The 25491-nt window shown below is 42.9% G+C and overlaps 1 protein-coding gene across 1 annotated transcript in view; it reads right to left on the bottom strand.

The window, feature by feature from the left end:
- Nucleotides 1-25491, bottom strand: part of TTC39B (tetratricopeptide repeat domain 39B) — a 139525-nt gene that overhangs the window by 35106 nt on the left and 78928 nt on the right. The window contains 1 exon segment of the mRNA XM_006903714.1: nucleotides 313-444. Coding sequence (XP_006903776.1) covers nucleotides 313-444 — 132 coding nt within the window.

Raw genomic sequence — 25491 nt, 5'->3', positions numbered from 1 at the left:
GGGAAGGAGGGACAATCTCCTCCTGTACCAGTCAGATCTGATTTGATGGTACACACAAATAATAAAAAAAAATAATAATAATGTGGATCTGACTATGTATGTAGATTAGGTCCCAAGTTATCCAAAAATAAAGGCTGCAAGAATAGCCGCCAAGTGTTTGGACAGATAGGAGTCATACCATTATACCTAGACTTATTTATTATTATTGCATTATTGCACATAAGACTGTGCAAAGGTGAGAAACTCTGAAGCTGAAATTGTTTCCTTCAGGGGTTAAAGTCAAGCCTTAAGTAATTAACTACTGAGTCATACCTCTGGCAGGTTTGTAGAGCGTCCTTCATGGCGGATATGCCTTTCTGGATGTCCTGCTGCTCAAAGGTCATGATGGCCTGCAAAACTACAATGGTGCTGTAGCCCAGGGCATGGTACATGCTCTCCTTTGCCCTGGAGAACAGATGGAGTTACTGGAGTCATCACACACACACACACACACACACACCCCCTTTTGTGATTCACAAGAAACCTTAGCAAATACACATTGTGACTTTGGAGGTAATAACACTTATCCATTAAGCATAATCCCTGAAATGATAAGAACTCTAAAAGCTAAATGCTAAAACTCAAGCACTGAAGCTTTTCCAGTTGAAACCCACACAAGCAGAACAAAATGTTCCCAATTGAAACCAAAATAGACATGCTTTTCCTTGTTCTAACACAAGGGGGCAATGTGTGGCCTCATTTCCTAGAACAGGATTTCAAGCAAACCAGTTTTTTCCCAGATGGTCACCTTCTCTTACTGAACAAAGGGGCTGTTGCGTTGTCTTTGGCTCTAAACAAGAGCGAAGACAAAGGCCACTGCAAATGTATTTTACAACAGCATCTGACATGGAAATTCCGATATGCTTTCTGAAAAAATAGACTTGATTAAAATTGCCACTTCCTCTCTGCTGCACAAATTTAGGAGGAAGCAGATTTCTGCAGTAAATCAAATCTACCAGAGGGTCTTGCAAAGTAGACAAGAGACCTCATAGCTAGTCTCTAAACACTAAGAACTGAATTACCCTTGACTCCTGATTTAAGATTATAAGCATTTAAATTACTAACCTAGCAATGACAATGGCTTCCATTTAATCTCAGATACTCAAACTATGAAAATTTTACAACTTCTTATCTCAAAGCTCAAGTTCTGTTCACTGATTACTTATAAGTTTCAAGATATTGATACATGACTTTGTTTTTCATTAAACTATCCATGCATAGCCTATTGTCATTCAAAACAAATCCCAGTAACATTATTCTTCTCCCCCAACAAAAGAGTACAAACACAGTTGGGTAATTTGCAGATTCTCCTGAAGAGTGAGGGCTCTTGTACTGCCTGTTCAAATGAACCATAAGGAAAATAAGCAGTCCAAGGTTAATCATTAACTATGGCTTCAATCACCTGAAAACTCCTCCAAGAAGAAAATAATCAAGTAGAAAAAAGAAAAAAACCTTTTTCAATTGGAAGTTCTTCCAGTAGAAAGAAAAGATGTTCTAAACTGTGAAATGTGCATAAAGATGAAACTATAAAAAATCCAACTAAATATAATACTAGTGATTCCTTTCCTTTTTTATATTATGACCAGCTGGGAATCAGTGTCTCCCCCACCCCCCAAAAAAGACAGACAATAAGAAAGGAAGCATGCAAACAAGTAGAAGGGACAAAATCAAAGTCTGAGGGAGGAAAAGACAAGGAAGTTCTGGAAACTGGGAGCGGAGGGAAAGAGCAGGAGACAGGTAAGGTACAGGCAGTGGACTGTGTGGGAAAGAATGCTAAAAAAAAAACACAAACTGCAATCCCAGAGGTGCGTGGTTCGAATCCACCAGATGCTCTGCTGGAGAAGGAGGGAAACTCTCCTGTACCTGTCAGATCCGATTTGACGGTACGCACACAAAATAATAAAATAAATTTTAAAAACTGATTAAAAAAAAAAGAAATCACACAATCTTCTTAGGCTATGAGCTAGTTCATCATCATTTTAATATTGGGATCAGCATCTTCTAGATAGATAAGTTTCCATTTCAAAAAGTTTCAAGGAAATTATTTTTTCAAATATAATTTTGCTTATAAGAGGAACATCCACAAAAACGATCTACTAAGAAGGTGCATGAATTACGTAAAATGTTAATATTGAACACATAAATATGGTAAACTGAAATACATAAAATCAGAAAAATTTAGGCTGATCGAATGTAAATAATAAGATTGTTTAACTAAATATTAAAACTGGCCCCAAATCATAAATTAACATACAAATAAGAAAATAATCAGAAACACATGTAAAAATATTTTTTGTCTAAAGGAAGTAATGTTAATTACCATGGACGAAGTAATTCTAAGGCATCTGAAAACCTGTTACTTAGAAATAAATTCAATGCCTCTGCACATTCTTCAAGGCCACCTTTGAGACCAACTGAAGACGATGACGACCTAAAGATCAAGAAGAAAAAAAACACCCAAACATTAACATTTCTACTGCTTTTACTGCCAGCGAGTTGTGACATCAAGGGGGAGTCTAAGTGTGAGAGTGGGGGTGTGTGTGGAGTGTGTGTGTGTGCGTGTGTACAGGCTGAAATTCAAAATCTGCTGTTACTAACTGTGTTTCTAACCTCCAAGCCTCAAATTTTTTATCTGTCAAGTATGAATGCCACTGTGTGGCCAAAAGGTAAGAAGCTGTGCTGCAATCCCAAACGCCCACAGTTCAAATCCACCAGCTGCTCCTCTGAAGAAGGATGGACAATTTTCTCTCACACAATTTACTGCCTCTGAAAACTCACTGCAGAGTCGGCTGTTGGTCGGTTCTGATTCAATGGCACACAACAACAACAAGACATTCCAAAGTAATGAGGACAGAATTAAGTTGACAGATCATCTCGTACTCATTCATTCATTGCCACGGAGTCGGAACCAAGTCCTAGCTGACCCGGCAGCAGGTTTCCAATGCTGTGAACTGCGTGGGAGGACTCATCCTCCTGTAGAGTTTTTGATGCTCCAAACCTCCAGAGAGAGGTACAGTCGTTAGCAGAGCAACTCCCGACAGACTCCGCGGGACGGGTTTTGTTGTTATGTGCCATCAGGTCAACTATAACTCATAGTGACCCTGTGGACAGCAGATACCAATCCTGCCCTATCCTGTGCCATCCTCACCACCTCCAACATCCTCAAACCCATTGTCACAGTCGCCAGGTCAATTCCCCTTCTTGCGGTTTAGGCACTAAATAAACGGACAGCCATCCCCCCTTCCATCAATGCCAAGACAGTATGTACACAAACTACACTTAGTCTTGAAGGAGCTGGTGTAATGATTTTATTTTGGTTTGGTTAAGTTCTTTATAAAGGTGAAAATGTTGGTCTTCAGTACAAAATTGCATTTTTCAGGTTCCAGAAAAACCTCTAAGTTATTTGATTCCAACTTGTACAGCAGCTATCTTATGACTCTGTTAACTGTAGACGACTCACAGCAATGCTTAATAACTACTGTGTACAAATGCAAAAGGTGCTCTTTCCAGTAGAAGTACCACTGACTTCTTCCCACTATTATTACAAAAGCTAGTTCAGGTTCCATTTGTATATTCATTTCAATATTGAAAAGCTTGACCTGCGTGACTTCTCCTTTGAACAAGTTATAACACATACTCCATCTCCCAACTGATTACTGAGCCAGTGCTATCTTTAACTTGACATTTTTATAACCACAGTCATGGTTTTGTCTTTAGAAAAAATTATTTAACATTAATGGTATAAAATCTACTCTTCAAAACTCTAGTCATCTCTAAAATGTCTGTTTTGTTTACATCTTGTAATGGGAAAGTATTTAGGAAGTAAGCAAAGCAAAGCCCAAAACTCACTGTAGTGGCATCCGTTCTGACCTACAGCAGCTCTGTGTCAGCGTTCTGGGCTGCAAATTTTTATTGGAGAAGACTGCCCACCTGCGCACCTTTCTCCTGCAGAGCAGTTAGTGCTTTCAAACTGCTGACCTCCTCATGCCTGATACAGTAGAATTTGATGAACAGAAGACTCTGGAGACAGGCTAACTTCAAACAGGTTAACCAGTAAGATTGTATCAGATTGGGATAGGTACCCTGAGATAGAGCCTGGCTGGGGGGTAGGGATAAGGCACAACATTAATGATAATGGTCATGGAAGACTCCAAAAAGATGGCCTCCAAGTCCTAGCAAAGCACGCTACCAGTCACAGGATGATCCAGGTGAGGGAGAGGTTCGGTGCCAGGAATACGATCATCTAGGCACAGTGGGAGGAAATGCGGACAATAGGCAGGCATGAGCCAGAAATCTAAGTGCCAAGAAGCATGAGTGGTAGCCTAAGAACAAACAAAACACAATAGCTCAGAATTTTCCCATTCACTTTCTAATCACCCCTCTCCTAAATCTACTAAGTTTTCAGTTTCACCTCTCACCTGTTCTGGTAACTTGAACTTCTATCCATTCTAAGGCAGGACTTAACCTTTCACGACCAGGAAAAGGGCTGAGAACAGATACTTATGCCCTTGCCAACCAACCAAACCACCTCTGCAGCTCAGCTTGGTAATTAATTTCTGACTCAACAGGCCTGGGATGGACACACAAAGAGTACCTTACAACAAATTCCCAGATGACATAATGAGACTTTCAATCATCCTGGATACTTCTTTCAAAAATACTGTTCCTCCACCAGATGCTCTGCTGGAGAAGGAGGGACAATCTTCTCCTGTACCAGTCAGATCCCATTTGATGGTACACACACAAATAGTAAAATTAAAAAACAAACAAACAAAAAATACTGTTCCTAAGATAGATGTTCTCCTTACCACTTCTATGTTCTTATGTGCTGTCAAGTTGGAATCAACTCGGAGCTGACCCTCCAACCAGTATTCAGAGACTGTAAACTGCCTGGGAAACTACCCACCTTTCTCCGTCAGACCAGCTGGTGGGTCCAAGCCACCTGCCTTTGCAGTGACAGTGCAATTCCTTACCACTAAGCAACTAGTTTATTTGGTGGCATCTAACAATAGCACCAGCAAGCCGACAGAGCTCCCTCGAGAACCGACAGTGGCTGGATACTGCCCATCACATGAAATTAAGATTAAAATTGTTCCACCTCGCTGCAAAGCCACCAGGTAACTACTTCTACCACACCTGTACACACTTGTACCACACCTGTACACCTGAGCAAGGATACCAAGAAACTGAGTGTCATCAAAATGGCATTTTCGTCAAGCCAGGTATGATGTAATGAAGACTTCTGGCCTGGGAGTTAGAAGTCAGCACTGCTATCCACTAGCCATGTGATTTCCCTCAAGTCTCAATCCCTCAGGCCTTCTGCTCACCTCTGAGGCAGGTAACCAGTTCCCGCCCTTCCACCTCACAGTGAGTGCAGGGAGGACAAAAGCAGTAACTGCTATCTACGTGCTTGGTGGAACCGAAGCCTACACAAATGAGTAGTCTGGGCTCTGAAATCAACTCCTAGCTGACCCTCCAGTGGGTTTTCAGGGGCAGTAAATCACATGGGAGGAAAGTGCCCATCCTTCTTCCATGGGGCAGATGGCAGATTAAAACTGCGTGCAAATGGGCTGGCAGTGCAGCTCCTTACCAGTGAGCCACCAGAACTTTCTATGAGGAAGGAGAGGGTACAAAGTCCAGCTTTCCAATGGAGAAATATAGGAGGAGCCTGCGATTCCAGGATAAACTGTACGCTGGGAAGTGCCAGAAAACTCATTTCACCGCAAACCTAGGCCACATCCTCAATGTAATGAGTAATAAAGCTGAGAGTTTGACCTTCCAATATCTAGTCCCAAATCCAACATCTCAACTGGCTTTAAGTTTAAGCCAAGAAGATAGTTCTTGCAAAGCAGAAATGTTAATACCTAGAGTTTGCGTCCACAGGATGTTACTGTTCAAAGACCTTTACTAACATGTGGGGGAGTATCTTGGGTGGGTTTTTTTCAAGCAAATCCAAGATTCCATCTGTTCTTGAAGATCCTCAAAGATCAGCATGTAAAGGTGCCTCAAATTTGTTCATTCACCCTGTGGAGTCCAGATGGCCCAGAAGCATCTATGGAGGGACAACCAGACTCCAAAGATGCTGAGTACAATTTCTCAGTTATTTTCCAGAGGAGAAGTTGTTACATGCATTGATTCAGAACTGACTCATAGCAGATTTTCTGAGGCTGTAAATCACATGGGATGAGACCACCCATTTTTCTCCCTCACAGTAGCTGGTGGGTTTGAACCACCTGCCTTTGGGTTGGCAGTGCAACTCATTACCACTTGACCACTGGAGCTCCCTTAAAGAAGAAGCTGAGGGATCATTAAAAGTTGGTGTTAAACAGTGAGACTTTTAAGCAGGTCACTTAACCCCTCCCAGTCTATTTTCCTCATCAATAAGATAAATATGAAAATAGGAACATTGCTGTCATGAACATCAGGGAAGACTAAAAGTAAAAACGCCACTAAATGACGTACAAAAAGAATAAAGTCATATTTGTGAATTGAATATGTAAATGCCCATTCTCTCCTCATATTATCTATGAGCTCATCCGTCAGACACAAACAGGAAGATGAAATCCTGACTCAGAAGCACCCCACCACAGCTTGATGTCATGTCTATCTCAATAGATCTGTTCATTAACAAGAAAAGTGAAGTTTCACTCAAAAATTTTCCTTAAAAACCACTTAGTCTATAAAGCTAGAACAAGACATAGAAAATTCCTTTAAATACTTACACTCTGCTGCCATTTCTTCCAAGCCTGATTTGTTAACAAGTACAATTATAACAAGCTATTCTTTAATACCTCACTGATAGAATAATAATTTAACATTTCCTGATACTAGAAGTAATTTTTTTTATATAGCTTCTGTTTGTCAGTCTTCTTTCTTAAACTGTCAGTGGTTTAGGTATAGGTTGCATGCTTTCTTACTGAAAATGCACCTGGCAATAAGTAAGAAAAGGCAGAGCAGAGAGAGCTAGGCTGAACCGAATGCCTTGACCATCAGCTGGCACCACCGTATGCCCTCTGGCACTCAGCTCTGAGTGGCCACAACGCCTCTTTTTTTTTTTTTTTTTAAACCACAAAAGCACATCTTCGTATGTGAAGAAAACAACAAAACACAGGTTGTGACATCTGATTGCTGGCTCCCTGGGTCAGCCTTATTTGCACGTGTTGATGGTGTGTCTCAGGCATTCCAGTGCCAAAGGCTGGCTTTGTTTCTTTCCCAGGGAGGACTGAGAAAATGCCACAAACTCTCTTTTAAATGCCAGGTTTCCGTGGTACCTTCTTAAAGTAATGAAGGCATCCAGTGGTTTCTATCTACTCTCACCTGATAACTCAGGCTTAGTAAGAAAAGAACAGGAAAGCATTTCCAAGATTTTCCATCCTAAGAGCTAATCCTGATGCCCCAGACCCCTTCTCTACTTGATCAAGAAAGTAAAATATATTTTTTCTTAAACATTTCAAGTTGGGCAACCTTGCCCATGGGGAAAGAAAATGCGTATCTGAAGACAAAACTGTATGTTTTCTAATTAAGAGAAATGTAGTGCAAGGAGGAAGTAACGGGAAGGTTAGAAAGTCCTTTTTCAGCTGTTAAAATGTGAGACTTATTTTCGGCTCCAGCAAGTAGCGCATCAACAGACACATGTCAGAAGCATGGTCACTGGTGTCCTTCAAGAAGAAAAACCACTGCAAGTCATAGAAGCCCAGAGCGCCCGGGTCCACGCTGGTCCTGCTCTCCTCTGGACATCGGGATCCAGATGGAGAGAGCCACTCCGGGCTCTTTTAATGCTGAAGCAGGTCTCAAAAGCAACTGTGCCTTTTAAAATACTGTGTAAATTAAATACACGAAATAGAAGTGTGGCTTCAAAGAAACACGAGTGGGTTCTTTAAACTTGGACTGGCCTGGAAACAAGAAGACTGAGCCTCAAGTCCCACAACGTGGTCACTGTCTGCCTGAGGCCCCCGGGGGCCTCTGCTTGTTAAACTGGGACCAAACGCAAGCTCTCAAAATGCCTCACATGGAGAGGAGCAAATGCCATCAGGAACTCGCTGCCCTCAAGCCGCTCCAGACTCAAAGTAACCCTCCAAACTGTGAACCTTTATGGGGGAGAGGGGCCATCTTTTCTCCCCCAAAACCGCTGGTGGGTTTGAACCACCGACTCAGTTAGCAGCACTACATGTTACACATTATGTCCCCAGGGCCTCTTTAAATGCACTGATAAGGCAATAAGGATGGGTAATCTCCTCCTGGGTGATTTACTACTTCTGCAAACCAGGAGCGTCAGCTATGGAACTCAATGGTATACAACAACAACAACAGGGCATTAGCCAAAGTACTACTACTTCCTCTGCAGTCTAAAGTCTATAAGTACAAACCTCGCCCACAGACTTCAAGTCTGAAGCTTCTTTCCTCTTCGCAGACGACCTTCTAGGCTGTCTGTATAAGGGCTGTATAATACCTGATAATGCTCTGTAATAAGGGCAATCTCTGTATAATGCACAATATCTGCAGTAGAACACCTGTCAGCAAAAGACAGAGTGGGAATATTTACTGTTGAGTTTTAAACAAAAGGACTGTAAGCTAGCAAATATTGCTCTGTTTATGAAGCCTCGGGGTTCTCTCCCATTTCACCCCTTGTCTCTCTCTACATCTTTGCCCACTTCCTCTTCTGTGGCTGCTTTTGCTCAGCTCAGGAACGCTTCATTCTCACCCACTGCTATTTAAAAAGAGCAGAAGAAAGAACTTTCCCTCAATCCTGTCTTCTCTGCCCAGGACATTCCGCCTCCGCGTGGAATGGAAGCGAACCTCTCCCCGGGGCTTTCTCAGCAGCAATCTTTACGGAAGCAAGCTGTTTCTTCTATCTCACATGTAGGTGAGTCTGAACCACTAACCTTTACGTTAGTAGAATGCAAACTGTACCACCCAAAGAGACTCCTTCACAGACAAGAGTTTGGGAAAAGACTGGAAGCTTACCCTCCCTACTCCCCAGCCTCCTGTCTTTTCCTGTCACCTCAGCTTGGCTAATGACCAAATTTCCTTCAATCTATCTAACCGAAAAGTCTCTGATGACCTAACTAGAAAATGAAAACGATTCTTTTTAAGCCTCTGGGTGCAGGTCTCTTTGCAAGAGCAGGTGCTACTGATGACATTTCAGAATTCACTCCCATTAACCAAATCCCTTGTCTGTTCTAGGCCAACATCTTCTGAGTAGATTCCATCTCTCACTTCTCTGCAGTGCCCCGTCAGCCACTCCTTTCACCCTCTGAGTTCCCAAAGTCCCTTCCTCCATTCTCATGTCTTATGCCATCTGGGAAACGGTACTTATGTTTCATGGCATTGACAATTAACCAGGTGTGGAATCTCATGCACACCGCAGCCTTATTACTGCTTTCAGCCATACTTACCACTGTTTTTAAACTGCATATTGAGAGTATTGTAAATGTCATTTACAATAGTAAAGAGCATAGTAAAAACTACCTCGAAAACTTAGCAGATGAGTGAAGAGGTAACACCTGTGAGGAAGAAACAGTCTTCTTCTCTGCTTATTTCCAAAGGTGGACATATGAAATTTAAAAAAAATCTATATATGGTACTGGAGGAGAGTACTGACTATACCATAGACTTCTAGAACAAACTGGTTCATCCTAGAGGTGAGACCAGGCTGCTGATCCTTGGAGGCAAGGATTCTGAAGCTCCGTCTGACATACTCTGGACATGTTGCAAGGAGGGACCAGTCCTTGGAGAGGGACGTCACACTTGGGAGGGTGGAGGGACAGCACAGGAGGGGAAGGCCCTCTGGGAGATGGATTGATTGACTGGGGCAATGGGGGTTGGTGTATCTGACAGTGAGATTGGCATAGGATAGAGCAGGGTTGAGGGCTGTTGTACACAGAGTCACTATGAGTCACAGGCGACCAGACAGCACATAACAATAATAACATATGGAAATAAGCAAGCTCTTAAGATATTCTTTTCAAATTCATCACTATGACTCAACCCCTCCAATAGTCTACCTCTTCCTTCTACTGCGAGTGTGGGCTTTCAGACCTGCATCCGGCTCCATGAACACTAACTACCACAGTGTGATGCTTATGAAAAGCCACTGAGACATGAAATCTCAAATCCCAAACCCAAAACGCTAAAGAGGTGCTGCGTAATCTTAAAAGTTTAATAAATCCTTAAAGATGGATGAAAAGCATCTTCTCTTGGCATGAAAACATAAGCTTAACTAATAAAGAACAATCTACATTTTCAAAATAATAGCAAAATAACTCGAGAATGGCAATGAAAAAGAGTGGAGCTTAGAGATTACATAACAAAGTAGACAAACATGCAACAGAAAGGGGCTCTGTGTTGCGAGGTTGTTAGGTGACGACGACTCACAACGACCCTGTGAACAACAGCTCTGAAGCTTGCCCATCCCACACCACCCGCACGTTCTCCAACACGCTCGAGCCCACTTTCACTGTGACCGCGTCAATCCATTTTGTTGAGGGTCTTCCTCTCTTTCTCTGACCTTCCAGCATGATGTCTTTTTCCAAGAACTGGTCTTTCCTGACAACATGATGGCCAAAGTATGTGAGAGCTCACCTTCCCTGCCTCTACCAAGCACCCTGGTTGCACTTTCGCCAAGATGAATTTGCTTGGTCTTTTGGCAGACACCACCCTTCCCGCAAAGACTGAGCTGCAGCTTCTATGGATGCAGACCTCTTAGCAACAGCAGGCTTTGATGACTAGAATCCAGCATTCACCCCACCTTACCCCCTCTTCCTTATTCACTCCTGTTTACTCACTCCTCCTTAGTATGATGCTAAAGTGTTAAAAGGCAGTTTATCGCACCATAAGCTTTATATTAACCCAACTGAGAAAAATTAATATTATATAAGAACAGGTGCGTCTGAGTCAGGCCATGATTTTTCTGATCATTTGCTACACATCTGAGAACTGGACAGTGAATAAGGATGACAGAAGAACTGATGCCCTCTGAGGTGTGGTGTTGGAGAAGTGCACTGAACATCCCACGGACGGCCAAAAGAACAAACAAGTATGTCTGAGAGGGTGCAGCCAAAGTGCTCTTTGGAGGCAAGGATGATGACCTCTGCCTCACAGACCTCAGGCACGTTGGTAGGAGGGGCTAGTCCTTGGAGAGGGACATGATGCACAGAAAGGCAGAGGGTCAATGAAGGAGATGAAGACCCCTGACCAGGTGGTTTGACATGGTGACTGCTGCACTGGGCTCTAGTATGTCAGGAAGTGTGAGGATGGTGCAGGATAGGACAGGGTTCAGATCTGTTGTTCACAGGGTTGTTGTGGGTCCTACTCAGCTTGACAGGACCTAACAATAGCAGCAGCATGTATGAACAGAAAAAAATTTCTATATTATAAAAATTTAGTTGTGATGCTAATAATACATATTTTAATCTCTTCTTGGTACTTTTTCTTTACTTCCCTGAATTTTCTATGGTGAACATATTTCTTACATTTTCATTTTAAAGCAAAGTTCTAAGAAGAATTTAACATCATAAATAAAAAAGAATTATAATACAATCGCTTTCTTGTGAATCACTGAGGCTAAACTGATTCATAGCTGACCTTCTGGTGGGTTTTCAGAGGCTGTAAACTGCATGAGAGGAAACTGTCCACTTTTCTCCCATGGAGCGACTGGTAGATTTGAACCACCTGCATAACACCTTAACATATTCAGTGAAAAATTCTGCTATTACATATCTGGGGAGAGGGGTGTTGGAGGGAAAGTCTGAAATGTTGGTCCATTTCCCCAGTGTTTTGTAATTTGGTTCTATTACAATAAAAATAATCTTAAAAAATATAAGGCGTTTTGAGTTACTTCTAGTTCTGGTTCTGTCTGACAATGCTACCCTCCCTCCCCCTGCACTCCTCAGCAGATCTAGGTCTCCTTCCTCAATCTGTGAAATGAAGGATTTTACCTGACTGGACCTCTCACCCCTTCACTCGTAGTAAAACACAAAGAACTACCCTCCTTACTTGGGTGCTACATGCATCAAAGGAGCTAGCCACCCCCCACGTCCCACCCCCAGCCCCCTGCCCCTCGCCTCCCGTGAAAGCCCACAGCCATCCAACCTGCTGCATGTGGAGGCTCGGTGAGGGCCGGATGCTGCTTTGGAATCGAATGCTGTGATCTGTTGGCTGGTCCCCGCCATATCCAACCGAGAAGATCTGTTCATTAAAAAAGGCAGAGTGAAGTTGTTAGTGTTTGTCTTCTAAGAAAAGTCTGCAAAAATGACAAGCACACAACATAAATCCTTCAATAATTCTACACGTTTCATTTCTATTCCTTTAATACTTTTTCTTTATTTTATTCTTTTTTTTATTCCTTCACTTCTTAATCTTGAAAAACAAGTAGCAAACAGCTACTCAGCCTCCTGCTGTTGAATGTTACAAAGGCACAGCTCTAAGAAACATTCTTTCATTTTAGTTTATTACACAAAAGGAATTAATCCAAATTACCACAACTCCCAGATCTTGGGACAACTATCAAATGACTAAGAAGAAAACCACACAGAACTACTTAGTAGCACATACTCAAAATTATAAGAGGAATCAAAGAATTAAAATGTTAATAACATCCTAGTAAGAACGATAAATTTATTTTCAATCTTTTCAGAGGGACAATGATTTGCTAAAAAGTAGAGGGAAAGTTGCTGTTGTTGTTAGGTGCAGTCAAGCTGATTATGACACATGGACACTCTATGTACAACAGTTTGAAACCATCTTCACAAGATCCACCAGGCTCACGCCCATTGTCACAGCTGCTGTCAACCCATCTTATCAGACATCTCTTTCACTGACCCTCTGCTTTCCCTAACATGATATCTTTTCCCAAACACTGATTCTTCCTGAGAGCAAGTCCAGGGTAGGTGAGATGTTTCACCTCCTTGCCTCTAAGAAGCTCACTGGTTACCTTTCCTCCAAGCCAGATCTGTTTGTTCTTTTGGTAGTCTATGGGAGGTTCAATATTCTTCACCACAAGTCAAAGGTGTGGATTCCTCTCCAGTCTTCTTTACTCACTGTCCAACTTTCACATGCATATGCAACTAAATACTCAAAATGACCCTCTAGCAGGCTATCTGAGGCTGTAAATCATATAGAAGGAGAATGCCCACCTTTCTTCCAAGGAGCAGCTGATGGATTAAAACCAACAGAGAGGCCACCTCGGGGATAGGGGTGGGACTACCTACGGACAACGTCCACTAGAGCCCCCTACATGCATATCAAGCAACTGAAAACATCATGACTTGGGGCAGATGCACCTGAGTCTTTAAACTGACATCCCTACTCTTCAACACTTTAAAGAGGCAGGTCTGTGGCAGCATATTTGGCCAAGGCAATACATGTTTTGACTGAGGAGGGCAGAAGGCTCCTTTTCACTGTTTTGTGTCATCCAGTCATTTCCAACTCACACTGACCCTGTAGGCTAATTAGAACTGGCCCAGAGAGTTTTCTAAGCTGTGATCTTTAAGAGAGCAAATCACCAGATTCTTTGTCCCGTAGAGCCTCTGATGGGTCCAAAATGCCAACCTTTTGGTTCACGGTCAAGTGGTTAACTCAGAAACCTCCACTGTCTGGAGGAAGTGTAGCTGGAAGAAGGTTGTTTCCATCAGAGAAACCTTTCATTACAAGAAAGGAGGAAGCTCTGTGCAAACAAGACAGACAACCCATTGACAAGCAGGAAAGAGGAAGAGCCTGAGTCAACAGGCTGTCTACCATCCAGGCCCTTCCAGCTCATCTTTCCTCTGCAAGAGTCGTTCACCAGGGCGGGAAAACATGGCCTCCAAGACAGGGCTCAGAAAGGGAGCTCATCTGCCTTTCATTTATAACATTCTCCACTACTGGAATTTTCATTTTAGCAAAACTATCAATCTTTTCCTTTAACATTTCTGATTCTGATGAAAGACTTCGAAAAGTCCTTTCTCCACAAAGATTATATATAAACTTATCATTTTACCAATGCTGTATCTTTTGATCACTTTATAATTTAAGTATATGACACCAGATAGTGTTGTCCAGACTGCTTCTGAAGTCTTCTGGTACTTTGCTCAAGATGAGTTTTAAAAGACCGCATCTTTCCCCCAATGATTTGTGAAGTCACGCATAGAAAACACTAAGATTGTAATAAGTCCTGCTAAAATAAATTCTCTTTTAAAGCTACAATTATATTACTTTCACATCCTTACCAAAACATGATAAAATATCATCAGATTTCATTCATTTCTCCTTCTCTGAAAAATTGATCTGTAGATCTTTCAAATCTTTTCTTCTTTCATACCCATGAAGTCCCAGGAAGTCTGTGTTATTTTTAACATTTACAGTGGTAAGGAACTGCACTGCCAACACAAAGCTATGTGGTTTGGATCCGTGAGCTACTCCATAGGAGAAAGATGGGCAGCTTTATGTGAATGTACCACAATTTCTCAATCCATTTGATTGTGGTTGGATATTTGGGCTGTTTCCATGTTTTTGCAAGGGTGAATAATGCTGCTATGAATACTGACGTACAAATCTCCGTTTGTGTCTCTACTCTAAGTTCCTTAGGGTATAGTCCCAGCCATGGAATTCCTGGGCCAAATGGATTTTCTATGTTCAGCTTTTTGAGAAAACACCAAAATGTCTTCCAGAGTCATTGTACCATTTAACAACCCCACCAATAGTATATGAGAGTTCCTACTTCTCCACATCCTCTCCAACAGTTATTGCTTGCTGTCTTGTTAAACTTTACCAATGCTACCGGGGTGAGACAGTACCTCATTGTGGTTTAGATTTGCATCTCTCTTACTACCCGTGATTTTAAGCATTTCTTCATGTGTCTATTGGCCATCCAATTATCTTCCTCTGTGAAAAGTCTTTCCATGCCTTTTGCCCATTCTATAATTGAGTTATTAGTCTTTTTCTTGTGGAGGCCCTGTAAGATTCTGTATAAGTTCATTATGAGACCCTTGTCTGAGATGGTATTGCCAATTTTTCCCCCCAGTCAGTAGGTTTTCTTTTCAACCTGCTGGGAAAAGTTTTTTATGCACACAAGGACTTAATCTTTAGGATGGAAGACCACATTTTGTATGAATCTATTCACAGAAAATTTCCCAAATGGCTTAATCTATAGAAACAGAAAGCAGATGGTCCCTGAGTGCACAAGGAGTTTGCAACTGTCTGCTGACCTAAAGGTTGGTGGTTTAAATCCACTGACTGGCACCACCAAAGACTGAAGGGTCCTTTCTGTAAGGATTCCAAAGAAAATCAAGCCCTCTTCATCAAACAGACTCCATCCCACCGCAATGCTGCGGGGCACAGTATAAATGCTCCATAAGGTCTCAAAGGCTGTCAGTGTTAACACAAGCCGACTGCCACATTTTCTCCCCAGGGGGTTCTAAACCACTGACCACCAAGTGTGCCACCAACACTTCTCACATAAAGATAACAAACCTAAGACAAAGATCAATCTATAACACACGGACTTGTCCTGCGTCAGAATGGCATGGACGGCAGCAGATTCGGGTTGGCTGGTTTAAGACAGGAAGTGGGAAGGTGAAGCTTTGGGAATGGAGACAGACCTGGCAGAGAGTTAAAATGTTTACTGAAAAATTTACCCGTGTCACACACCCAAGAGCACACAGAACCTTAACCACTCCAGGACAGAAATTTGGACAGATGATGTAATCGATTACACAATCAGCCTCACATTTTATTCCACCCACAGTCTTTTATTTCATCCAGAGTGGGGCTGAGTTCTGGTGCAAGGTGAGAATTGTCATAGAGAATAAAACTGCTTTTCTGGATAAAATGCAATGCCTACTTAACACCCCACTCACGAAGTGGGGGAGGGAGACTCGCTGCCTCTGCTCCAGCCGCAGCGACCGCTGGCTGTGTGGACACGCACAGCGGCTCACCTTCTCTCCAGAGGAAAAGCACCCTGTTCCCACAGCATTTAAGGAAACCATGAAGTGTGACGTTGGCTAGAGATGCGCACAGCTCCTGTGTCATATCACTGCTTTTCTTTACCTTCCCTATTGGGAAAGACCTCCTAATTTCCATCACAGAACCCTCAACAGTGTAGTGGATTAACCGCTGGGCTGCTAACTGCAAAGGGTGGTGGTTCAAATCCGAAACGACCCAGTGAGGGGTCAATGGAACAGTTTCTTTCTGAATTCACTCCTGGAAACCCTCCAGGGCGGTTCGTCACTTGGAGTCGGGGCTGACTTGGCAGTGCGTTCCTGGGTTCTGTGTCTGTCTAACAAGTAACGCTCCACCAAATCTGTAAATGGCCCTTTCTCCTCACTAAGCCATAGTGTGGCTGAAGAGAGGTGCTCGAGGACGCGGGCACTTCGGTGCCAGTCCAGGTGCACCATTCACTCAAGAACAGTGTGAGTGTGCCCAGGTCACTGACCTTGGACCTCGCTGTCCTCACCTGCGTGAACAGTGCGGGCACAGTGACAGCTGGCCTGTCCACCTCACAAGAATGTTATGAGGAAGCAATGTTTCTGTTTTTCACACTCAACTCTAAAACTGAATCGCCACATGAACACAGGGGCGCTCAGAGAAGCCCAGGTTCTAGAGGAGATAAGTAAGTGGCGCCAGCACTCCCAGCAGACCAACTGCCGCATTTCTGCCTCTCCACAGTTCTGCTTAATGGCCCACTCGGCCCCAGCAGAGGCCACTGACGTAGCATGAAGCCATTTCTCCTGGCCTCAAAGTATGATGGCAGACTTATTTTTAGAATGCAGAGCAGTTACAGGCTTTTAGGGTGATTCTGAGTGGGGGGAAATGGTCACCTATTTAAAAATATATCCAGATTCAAGTCATGGTTTTCCCAATATCCCAATCTACTATGCATCTGAGAGCTGGACAATGAACAAGGATGGTAGAAGACTAACTGATGCCTTTGAGCTGTGGTGCTAGAGAAGGAGAATATCTATCGCATGGACCGCCAAAAGAACAAACAGGTAAGTCTCGGAGAAGGTACAGCCAGAGTGCTCGCTGGAGGCAAGGACGGCAAAGCTTCATCTCACGTACTCTGGGCATGTTACTAGTAGAAACTATTCCTCAGCAAAGGACATCACGCTTCAAAAGGTAAAGGGTCAGCAAGACAGAAAGACACTCAGCGAGGTGGACTGACACTGTGCCTGCAGCCATGGGCTCACGTGAGTCAGAGAAGGTGAGGCTGGCACAGGACAGCACAGGGCTCAGGTCTGTTACTCACAGGGTCGCTCTGAGTCGGGCTTGACTGGATGGCATCTAACAGGAACAACAACAGAATAAAGAACACCAAGGCAAGAATTTTTTTTTCCTTTAAAATACTGGAAACATATTTTCCTTTCATCGGCCTCCTAACCCACAAAAACTGGTGAAGTTTACCTAGAAAGCATTTTCTTACGCTTCTTTGCAGAGTTCTGGATGGGATCAGTTTAAAACTCACCTCAGCATAATTACAGGCCTATGTTTCAGTCTGTAGGGAAGAGGTTACATGGTTCTCGAGGATAAGATTTATGTGTCTTAGCACAGAGAAACATAAGAAGTTCGACATTTTTTATTTTTGTAGACTGGAATTAGATTCATTGACAACCTAAGTTATGCAAATAATACAACCTTACTTGCTGAAACTGAAAAGGGACTAAGAATTGGCTGCAGAGGTTCAAGGACTGTAGTTTGCAGTATGGACTGAAGCTCAACATCAAGAAAACAAACATTCTCACCACTGGGCCAAATAACAACATCATGATAGATGAAGATGAGACTAAGATTGTTAACAACTCCAGCTTGCTTGGTTCCACAATTAACACTCTTGGCACTAACAGTCAGGAAATCAAAAGACCAGTTGCTTTGGGAAAATATGCTGTCAGGGACCTCTCCAGAGTACTGAAGAGCAAGGATGTCACGTCTAGACACTAAGGTGTGCCTAATTCAAGCCATGCTCTTTGCAGTTACTTGCTATGCATCAGAGAGCTGGACAATGACCAAGGATGACAGAAGAATTGATGCCTTTGAGTTATAGGGCGGGAGAAAAATATTGAACATAACCATGGACTGCCAGGGGATCGGTCCGAGAGAAGGTGAAACCAAGCTGTTCCTTGACAGCAAGAATTTTGAGACTCTATTTCACATACTTTGGATATGCTGCCAGGAGGGATCGGTCTTTGGAGAAGACTATCATGCTTAGAAGGGTGGAGAGACGGCGCAGCAGTGATTGTGAGGACGGCACCAAAGTAGATGGTATTCTGTATGCAGTAAACACAGTCCTATGAGTCCGAGTGCACTCAGTGCGCACCTAACAACAGTAACAGCAAAGGCAAAGATATATCATACACTGGGCCTTGCCTTAAAGGATTAAGTTCTCTCCTTCCTATTTGCTAAGAAAACAATGGCTCCAGCCCCAAACCACAAGCGAAATTCAAGTTTGGCCTCATACTTCCCTCTTTCTAAATTACAGTCACCTGTAGTGTCCTGAAATGAGATCTTGCCCAACACACTAAAGTGATCACCTAAGAAATCCATTCATCCCACTTGAACGGTCACAAAACACTAACCACACCTGTAGACTGAGAAAACATCAAAGGGAAAAGGAAACCAAGCATGAAATTCCTATCAAGCCCATGTTCTGCTTGGCCTTCTTCAACTCCCTCTCGAAGGCTCCCTGGTTAAGTCGGTGAGTACAGGTAGACTAGAGCTGCCAGGTCATTTCTTACCTCATTCAGTCACCAGAGTCAAGTTCTGATTATTATCTTAGTGTTGGTCTAGAATTGATGTTACTATGTGCTGAGAGAGAGAAAGCTATCGAATTTCCAGAGATCTGGCCTGGTCCAATATGTTTACCATGAGTGACAACAGAGCAAAGACTCTATATTCATATACACACACACACAGACACACAGACACACAGACACACACACACACACACACACACACACAGCACAGATAAGAAAATTCACTCATATGATGGATAAGAAAATTCACTCATATGATGGATACTAGAATGTAGGACCAAAAATAATCTTAAAAGACATTAATATCAGGGGAAATTAAGGGAGAAGAAAATAATTAGAAATAAAGTAACAGTTGTCTAAGTGAAAAAAAAAAAATAGGGAGAATCAGGAAGAGCTCAAATGGAAGAAAGGGCTTGGGCTTTAAGTAGGCAAATGTAAGATGTGTGAAACAGCTAGGGAGAAAAACTAATAATTTGAGAAGTGTGGTAGGTGACAGATGGTAGATTACAGATGGTCAAACTGTAATGGTCAAATGACAAGCCACTGAGAAGGGATTATTACTGACATACAGTGGTATCAAATACTCCTGAATTGAGATGGTATCTGTGACTACTTAACCAATTAAACACTAATCATTTTTAGGCCCATATCTTAAGAGAGTGTTGGGTTCTATTTCCTGTTTCTTGAAATGCTGAATCTTGGGAACAAGTCATCATGCTGTGAAGAACCCCAAACATCTCCAGAGATTAAGCACATCCCTCAGTCAACAGTTTCAGCTAAAAATATTCAATTGACAGCCAGCACAAACTGGCCAGTCAGATAACTGGTTCCTCCAGCTCATCTGAGCTACCTCTAGCTGAATCCACAGGAAGCAAACTGAGCCATCCCCTTAAAACCAGACTGAGGAGATAAATGAGCACATAAATGGTTAGTCTTGCTTTAAACCGGTTAATTTTGGGATACTAGGTGCAATGCATTGAAAGGAACAACCCACCTGCTCTCCGATAAGATGAGGAGTCACCATCTAGGACTATCACAGTGCAAAAAGCAGAGAGAGTGGGTTATCAGAAATCTGGGAAAGTATCACATGAAAAGCAGAGCATGCTAAGGGGAAGAATGCAGAGATGTGTCAGTGAGCAATGGGGAACTTGTTTTGGAAAGTTGATTTTGAAAAACAAATTGTTGTATGCTGAGATCAGTAAGTGGGAGGCAAATTTTATCATGGTTTAGAAAGAACACACTAATAACTTTTCAGAAAGGGAATGGATGGATGCTCCGGGATCATAACTAAAGCGCTCCTTAGAAAAAGTAAAAAAAAAAAAAAAAGCAAGAGTTAATGTCTACTCTCAGCAATTTGAAAGGACCCCAAGTCAGCACAGGAGCAAGGCCAGAGCACTGCTCTGCTCGGAACCTACAACTTCGACACTTAGCTTCTCAACTGTCCGCAAGGCCTTGCTCTGTCACTGAGGTTTAATCGGCCCTCTGTTTCCTCTCTATGGTCAATGAAAGGAACAAGTATAAATACGACACCACAAACTAAGGGGAAAGGAATGGACAAGACTCAGGACAATTTCTGGGCATGAAGCCTATGAAAAAGGGTTGATGGGAATTTTTCTACACCTAACCCTCAACTTCCATGTGATGCAGTTACCATCGGCACACCTGGACCCAGGGCAAGGCTAATAGGCCCTTTACATCCTGAGAAACTTCAGCGTCTTATTTAACCCTTGTGCACCTCGATTTCTTCAAATGTAAAAATGTGAGTGACAAAAACAAATGACAATGTCATTGTCAATGAGGCTGGCACAGAAAAGAAAAAATAAACATATAGAGAGAGATGGAGATAATAGAGATAAAATAGAGAGAGAAAGATATCGAAAAAGAGAGTGAACTATCCAGTTCATTTTCCTCTCCACTAAGAAAGGAAAATGAAGTCACAGTTTAAAAAAGGTTTCTAGGTCACTCATTTCTTTGGTAAGTAAGCATCAAAATGCCTTAACTCATGATGGGCCACAGAACCTTCTGTTAACCAAAAGAGAGATCTGATGCAAAACTGGAGCCTAAAAGCTTTACAACATTAACACCAGGGAGGCCCTGACTCCTTGGAATAACCAACCACATGAGAGCAGAATTTGCCCAAAAAGAAAACTTAGATGGCAGGAAGTGGTAGGATTCAAAAAAATAACACTAACAGAACTACAAAGAGGAAGGGTGGCCAGTTATGATTACATTCTGGGTCTCGTAAGTAATAGAAAACAAAGTGAGGATGAACAGTTGGCTGGAAAACCAACTTGCTTTGCAAAATTTTTGCTCCATTCCCAATTGTTGTTGTTGTTGTCATGTGCCGTCGAGTCGTTTGCGACTCATAGCGACCCTACACACAACAGCCCTAAACCCTGCTCTATCCTGTGCCAACCGCACTGCCTCTGACACACCCATCCCGATTACCCCCGTCACCGAATCAATCCATCTCATAGAGGGTCTTCCCCTCCTCCGCTGTCCCTCCACCCTCCCAAGCATGATGTCCCTCTCCAAGGACATGTCCCTCCTGGCAACATGTCCAAAGTATGTCAGACGAAGCCCCAGAATCCTTGCCTCCAAGGATTAGCTTGGTTTAATCCTCTCCAAGATAAATCTGTTTGTTTTCCTGGCAGTCCAGGGTACATTCAGTACTCTTCTCCAGCACCATAGCTCAAAAGCATCCACTCTCCTTCTGTCCTCCCTAGTCATTGTCCAACTCTCTGATGCATAACAAGTGATTGCAAAGACCATGGCCTGTATCAGGCGCACCTTAGTCTCCAGAGAGACACCGTTGCTCCTGAGTACTTTAGAGAGGTCCCTAACAGCAGACTTTCCCATTGCGATATGCTTTTTGATTTCCTGACTGCTGGTGCCAAGAGTGTTGACTGTGGAGCCGAGCAAACTGAAGCTGTGAACAATCTCAATCTCTTCGTCATCCATCCTGACGCTGCCAATTGGTCCAGTGGTGAGAATCTTTGTCTTCTTGACATTGAGCCTCAGTCCATACTGAAGGCTGTAGTCCTTGACCCTTCGCAGCAAGTGCATGAGGTCCTCCTCAGTTTCAGCAAGCAGGGTTGTGTCATCTGCATAACGCAGATTGTTAATAGATCTTCCACCAATCCTGATGCCACAATTCTCCTCATAGAGCCCAGCCTCTGGGATAATCGGCTCTGCATACATGTTGAAAAGGTATGGAGACAGGATGCATCCCTGGCATACACCCTTCCCAATTTTGAACCATGCAGTGTTACCCTACTCTGTTCTGACTACTGCCTCTTGGTCCAAGTATAGGTTTCGCATTAGTACAATTAAATGTTCTGGGATTCCCATTCTTCTCAGAGTCAGCCACAGTTTGTTATGATCCACACAGTCAAATGTCTTTGCATAATCAATGAAACACAGATAGACATTCTTCTGGTAGTCTCTGCTTTCAGCCAAGATCCATCTAACATCAGCAACAATATCCCTAGTGACCCAACTGAGTGTGGAAACTACAGAACAGTGTCACTGATTTCACATGCAAGCAAGATTCTACTGAAGATTATCCAAAAACGATTAGAACAGCACATCAGCAGAGAATTGCCAGAAATCCAGGCTGGGTTTAGAAGGGGTCGTGGTACTAGGGATATTCCATTCCCAATAGTTTCTATAATTTGCACACTAAAAATAAAGTGCACAGGTAAGTTATGTCTAAAAGTTTGTTTGTGAATTAATGGATTGCAGTAATCTTTTTACAGGAAAAAACATACACACACACCCCAAAAAAACCCCCTCAACATATATACATGTAGGAGAGATATATATCACAAACTTGTACATTACCATCAAGTCTGTTTCCATTTATAAGCTTCAGCCAGCTTTCTGAGACTGTAAATTTTAGCAAAGGGGCTGTTTAACTTTCTCCCAAGAAGTGAAGGTAGATCCAAAGCATGAGAGGTGCACAGCTTTATTGTTAACAGTGCAAGGGCTCCTTATTGCACGTGTGTGTGAGCGTGTGTGTCTCTCATTCTCATCACAAGACAATCTATTAATAACTGACCCTCCAGCACAGTTCAAGGCTGTAAACTGAAGAGGACAAGACTGCCCATCTTCCTGGTTCAGAGTGACTGGTGGATTTGCATCACCACAGAAGCTTGGCCTTTGGGGTAGCAGCCCAAAGCCCTACAGACTGTACTATACCATCAGAGCTCCGTGTGTGTGTGTGTCAGGAGGTGGCCACATGTATGTGTGTGTGTGTGTGTGTGTGTGTGTGTGTAGTGTTACTGTAAGGTGCCATCAAGTTGATTCTGATGCATGGCGCCTACTGTGGCAGAGTCCAAAAGCTGAACAGAGAGGCCCTATGCTACAGGCACGGACTGCCAGGCCTTTCTTCCGAGGTCACTGAATGGGTTCAGGTTGCCAATTCTTTTGTTTGCAGCTGAGCACTATATCCCCACTAGCACTCTTTATAAATGTTAATATCTTTTTTTTAAAAAGGCCACTGCTCACAACAACAAGATAAAGGTAAATAATCCAATAGAAAAATGGGCACAGGATATGAACAGACACGTCACCAAAGAAGACATTCAGATGGTCAATAAGCACATGAAGAAATGTTCAAAATCCCTGGCTCTAAGAGATGCAAATCAAAACAACTATGAGATATCATCTCACCCTAGTAAGAAAAGCAAAATTTAACAGAACAGCAAGTAACAAATGCTGGCGAGGTTGTGGAGAAACTCGAACCCTTTTTCCCTGTTGGTAGGAGTGTAAAATGGTGCAATCACTGTGGAAGGTGGTGTGGCGCTTTGTCAAAAAGTTGCAAGCAGAGATACCATTTGACCCAGCAATTCCACTACTGGGAACATACCCCAAAGAGACCATAACTGACATTCAAGCAGATACATGCACACCATGTTTACTGCGGCTTTGTTCACAATAGCAAGGATTTGGAAACAACCTAAGTGCCCATCAACAAACGAATGGACAGAGAAGCTGTGGTATATTTACACAATGGAATACTATGCTGCATTGAAAAACAAGGAACTCATGCAATGTTATTCAAAATGGGTGACCCTGGAGGACATTATGCTGAGTGAAGTATCTTGGTCACAAAAGGACAAACACTGCATGGTGCCACTGTTGTAAAACAGGACTGACTTCGGGGTTGGGGGAAGACTGAGAAAGTTGGGTTCAATAATGTCTACTGCATTGAAACAGATATGGGAGAAAACTGTTTAAAGGGATATGTGATTAGGTATTTTTGTCATGACAGGAGTCCAGAACGAAGGCTGCATAGTGCAGTGGACCTGGGGAAGGGTTTGTAAAACAATGAAAGAATTTTTCTTTTACTCTTCCAAGAGGGTAGTGTACTAGGGGAAAGGGTTGGGAGGGGAAAAAAGTGCAACAATGAACGAACGGAAACCCAAAGTCTCTGTAAATTTTCATTGAAATTAACAATAAATTTAAAACAACAACAAAGTCAGTGGCTGTCAAGTTGTAAATCACTCATACCCTCTTGCAGGTTTTTTGAAGGTGTAAATTTTATGAGAGGGGAATGACCATCCTTGTCCAGTCGTGGAGCAGTTGGGCGGTTCCAACTGCCAGAGAGGCGTGGCCTTTCAGCCAGCACACAGCTCTCTATGGACTACATCATCAGAGCTCATAATTTTATTCATTTATACACACACACATTATGAAACTGAGGAGGACCTGAATCGCTTGATGCAGAGGGTCAAGGACAGCAGTCTTCAATATGGTTTGAAGCTCAACATCCAGAAAACAAAGATTCTCACCACTGGGGCTGATTGACAGCATTATGATAGATGGTGAAGAGATTGAGATTGTTAACAGCTTCAGTTTGCTTGGCTCCACAATCAACACTCATGGTACCAGCAGCCAAGAAATCAAAAGATCAAATACATTGAGGAAAATCTGCTGTCAGGGACCTCTCCAGAGTACTGAAGAGCAATGTCAGTCTGGAGACTAAGGTGCACCTGATCCAGGCCATGGTCTTCACAATTGCTTGCCATTTATCAGAAAGCTGGATAATGAGTAAGAATGACAGAAGGAGACTTGGCCTTTGAGTTGTGGTGCTGGGGATAATGAGTAAGAATGATGGAAGGAGAATTGGCTTTTGAGTTGTGGTGCTGGAGAAGAGTACTGAATATATCATGGACTGCTAGGAGGACAAACAGGTTCATCCTGGAGAGGGTGAAGCCAGGCTGCTCCTTGGAGGCAAGGATTCTGAAGCTCCATGTGACATACTTTGGGCAAGTTGCAAAGAGGGACCAGTCCTTGGAAAGGGACATCATGATTGGAAAGGTGACTCAGTGACTGGGGTATTGGGGGTGTGTCAGAAACAATAAGGTTGGTTCACGATAGAGCAGGGTGCAGAGCTGTTATACATAGGGTCTCTATGAGTTGCAAGTGACTCAATGGCACATGACAACATATTACATTGTCACTCTAAGCCATAAGAACACTAAAGTATTATAAGTTTTTAGGAGTTGCTCTGTCAACCCAAAGGCAAGCAGTTCGAATCTACTAAGAGCTCCACAGAGAAAACTGGATCATCTCGTGTGCTATTTACTTCCTCTAAAAGCCCACTGGAGGGTCAACAGAAGTTGATTCTGCCTCGATAGCAATGAGACTGAGTTTTCTGGCCAGAGTCTTGGAGGCAAGGCACACTTAGAACTGCGGGACACTTGTCCTTCCACTCCCCACAGTG

This window comes from Elephantulus edwardii, unplaced genomic scaffold (genome assembly GCF_000299155.1).
Source record: "Elephantulus edwardii isolate Elephantulus edwardi_28Jun2011 unplaced genomic scaffold, EleEdw1.0 scaffold00014, whole genome shotgun sequence".
In the NCBI taxonomy this organism is placed as follows: domain Eukaryota; kingdom Metazoa; phylum Chordata; class Mammalia; order Macroscelidea; family Macroscelididae; genus Elephantulus; species Elephantulus edwardii.
This window is presented reverse-complemented; position numbering and strand designations above follow the sequence as displayed.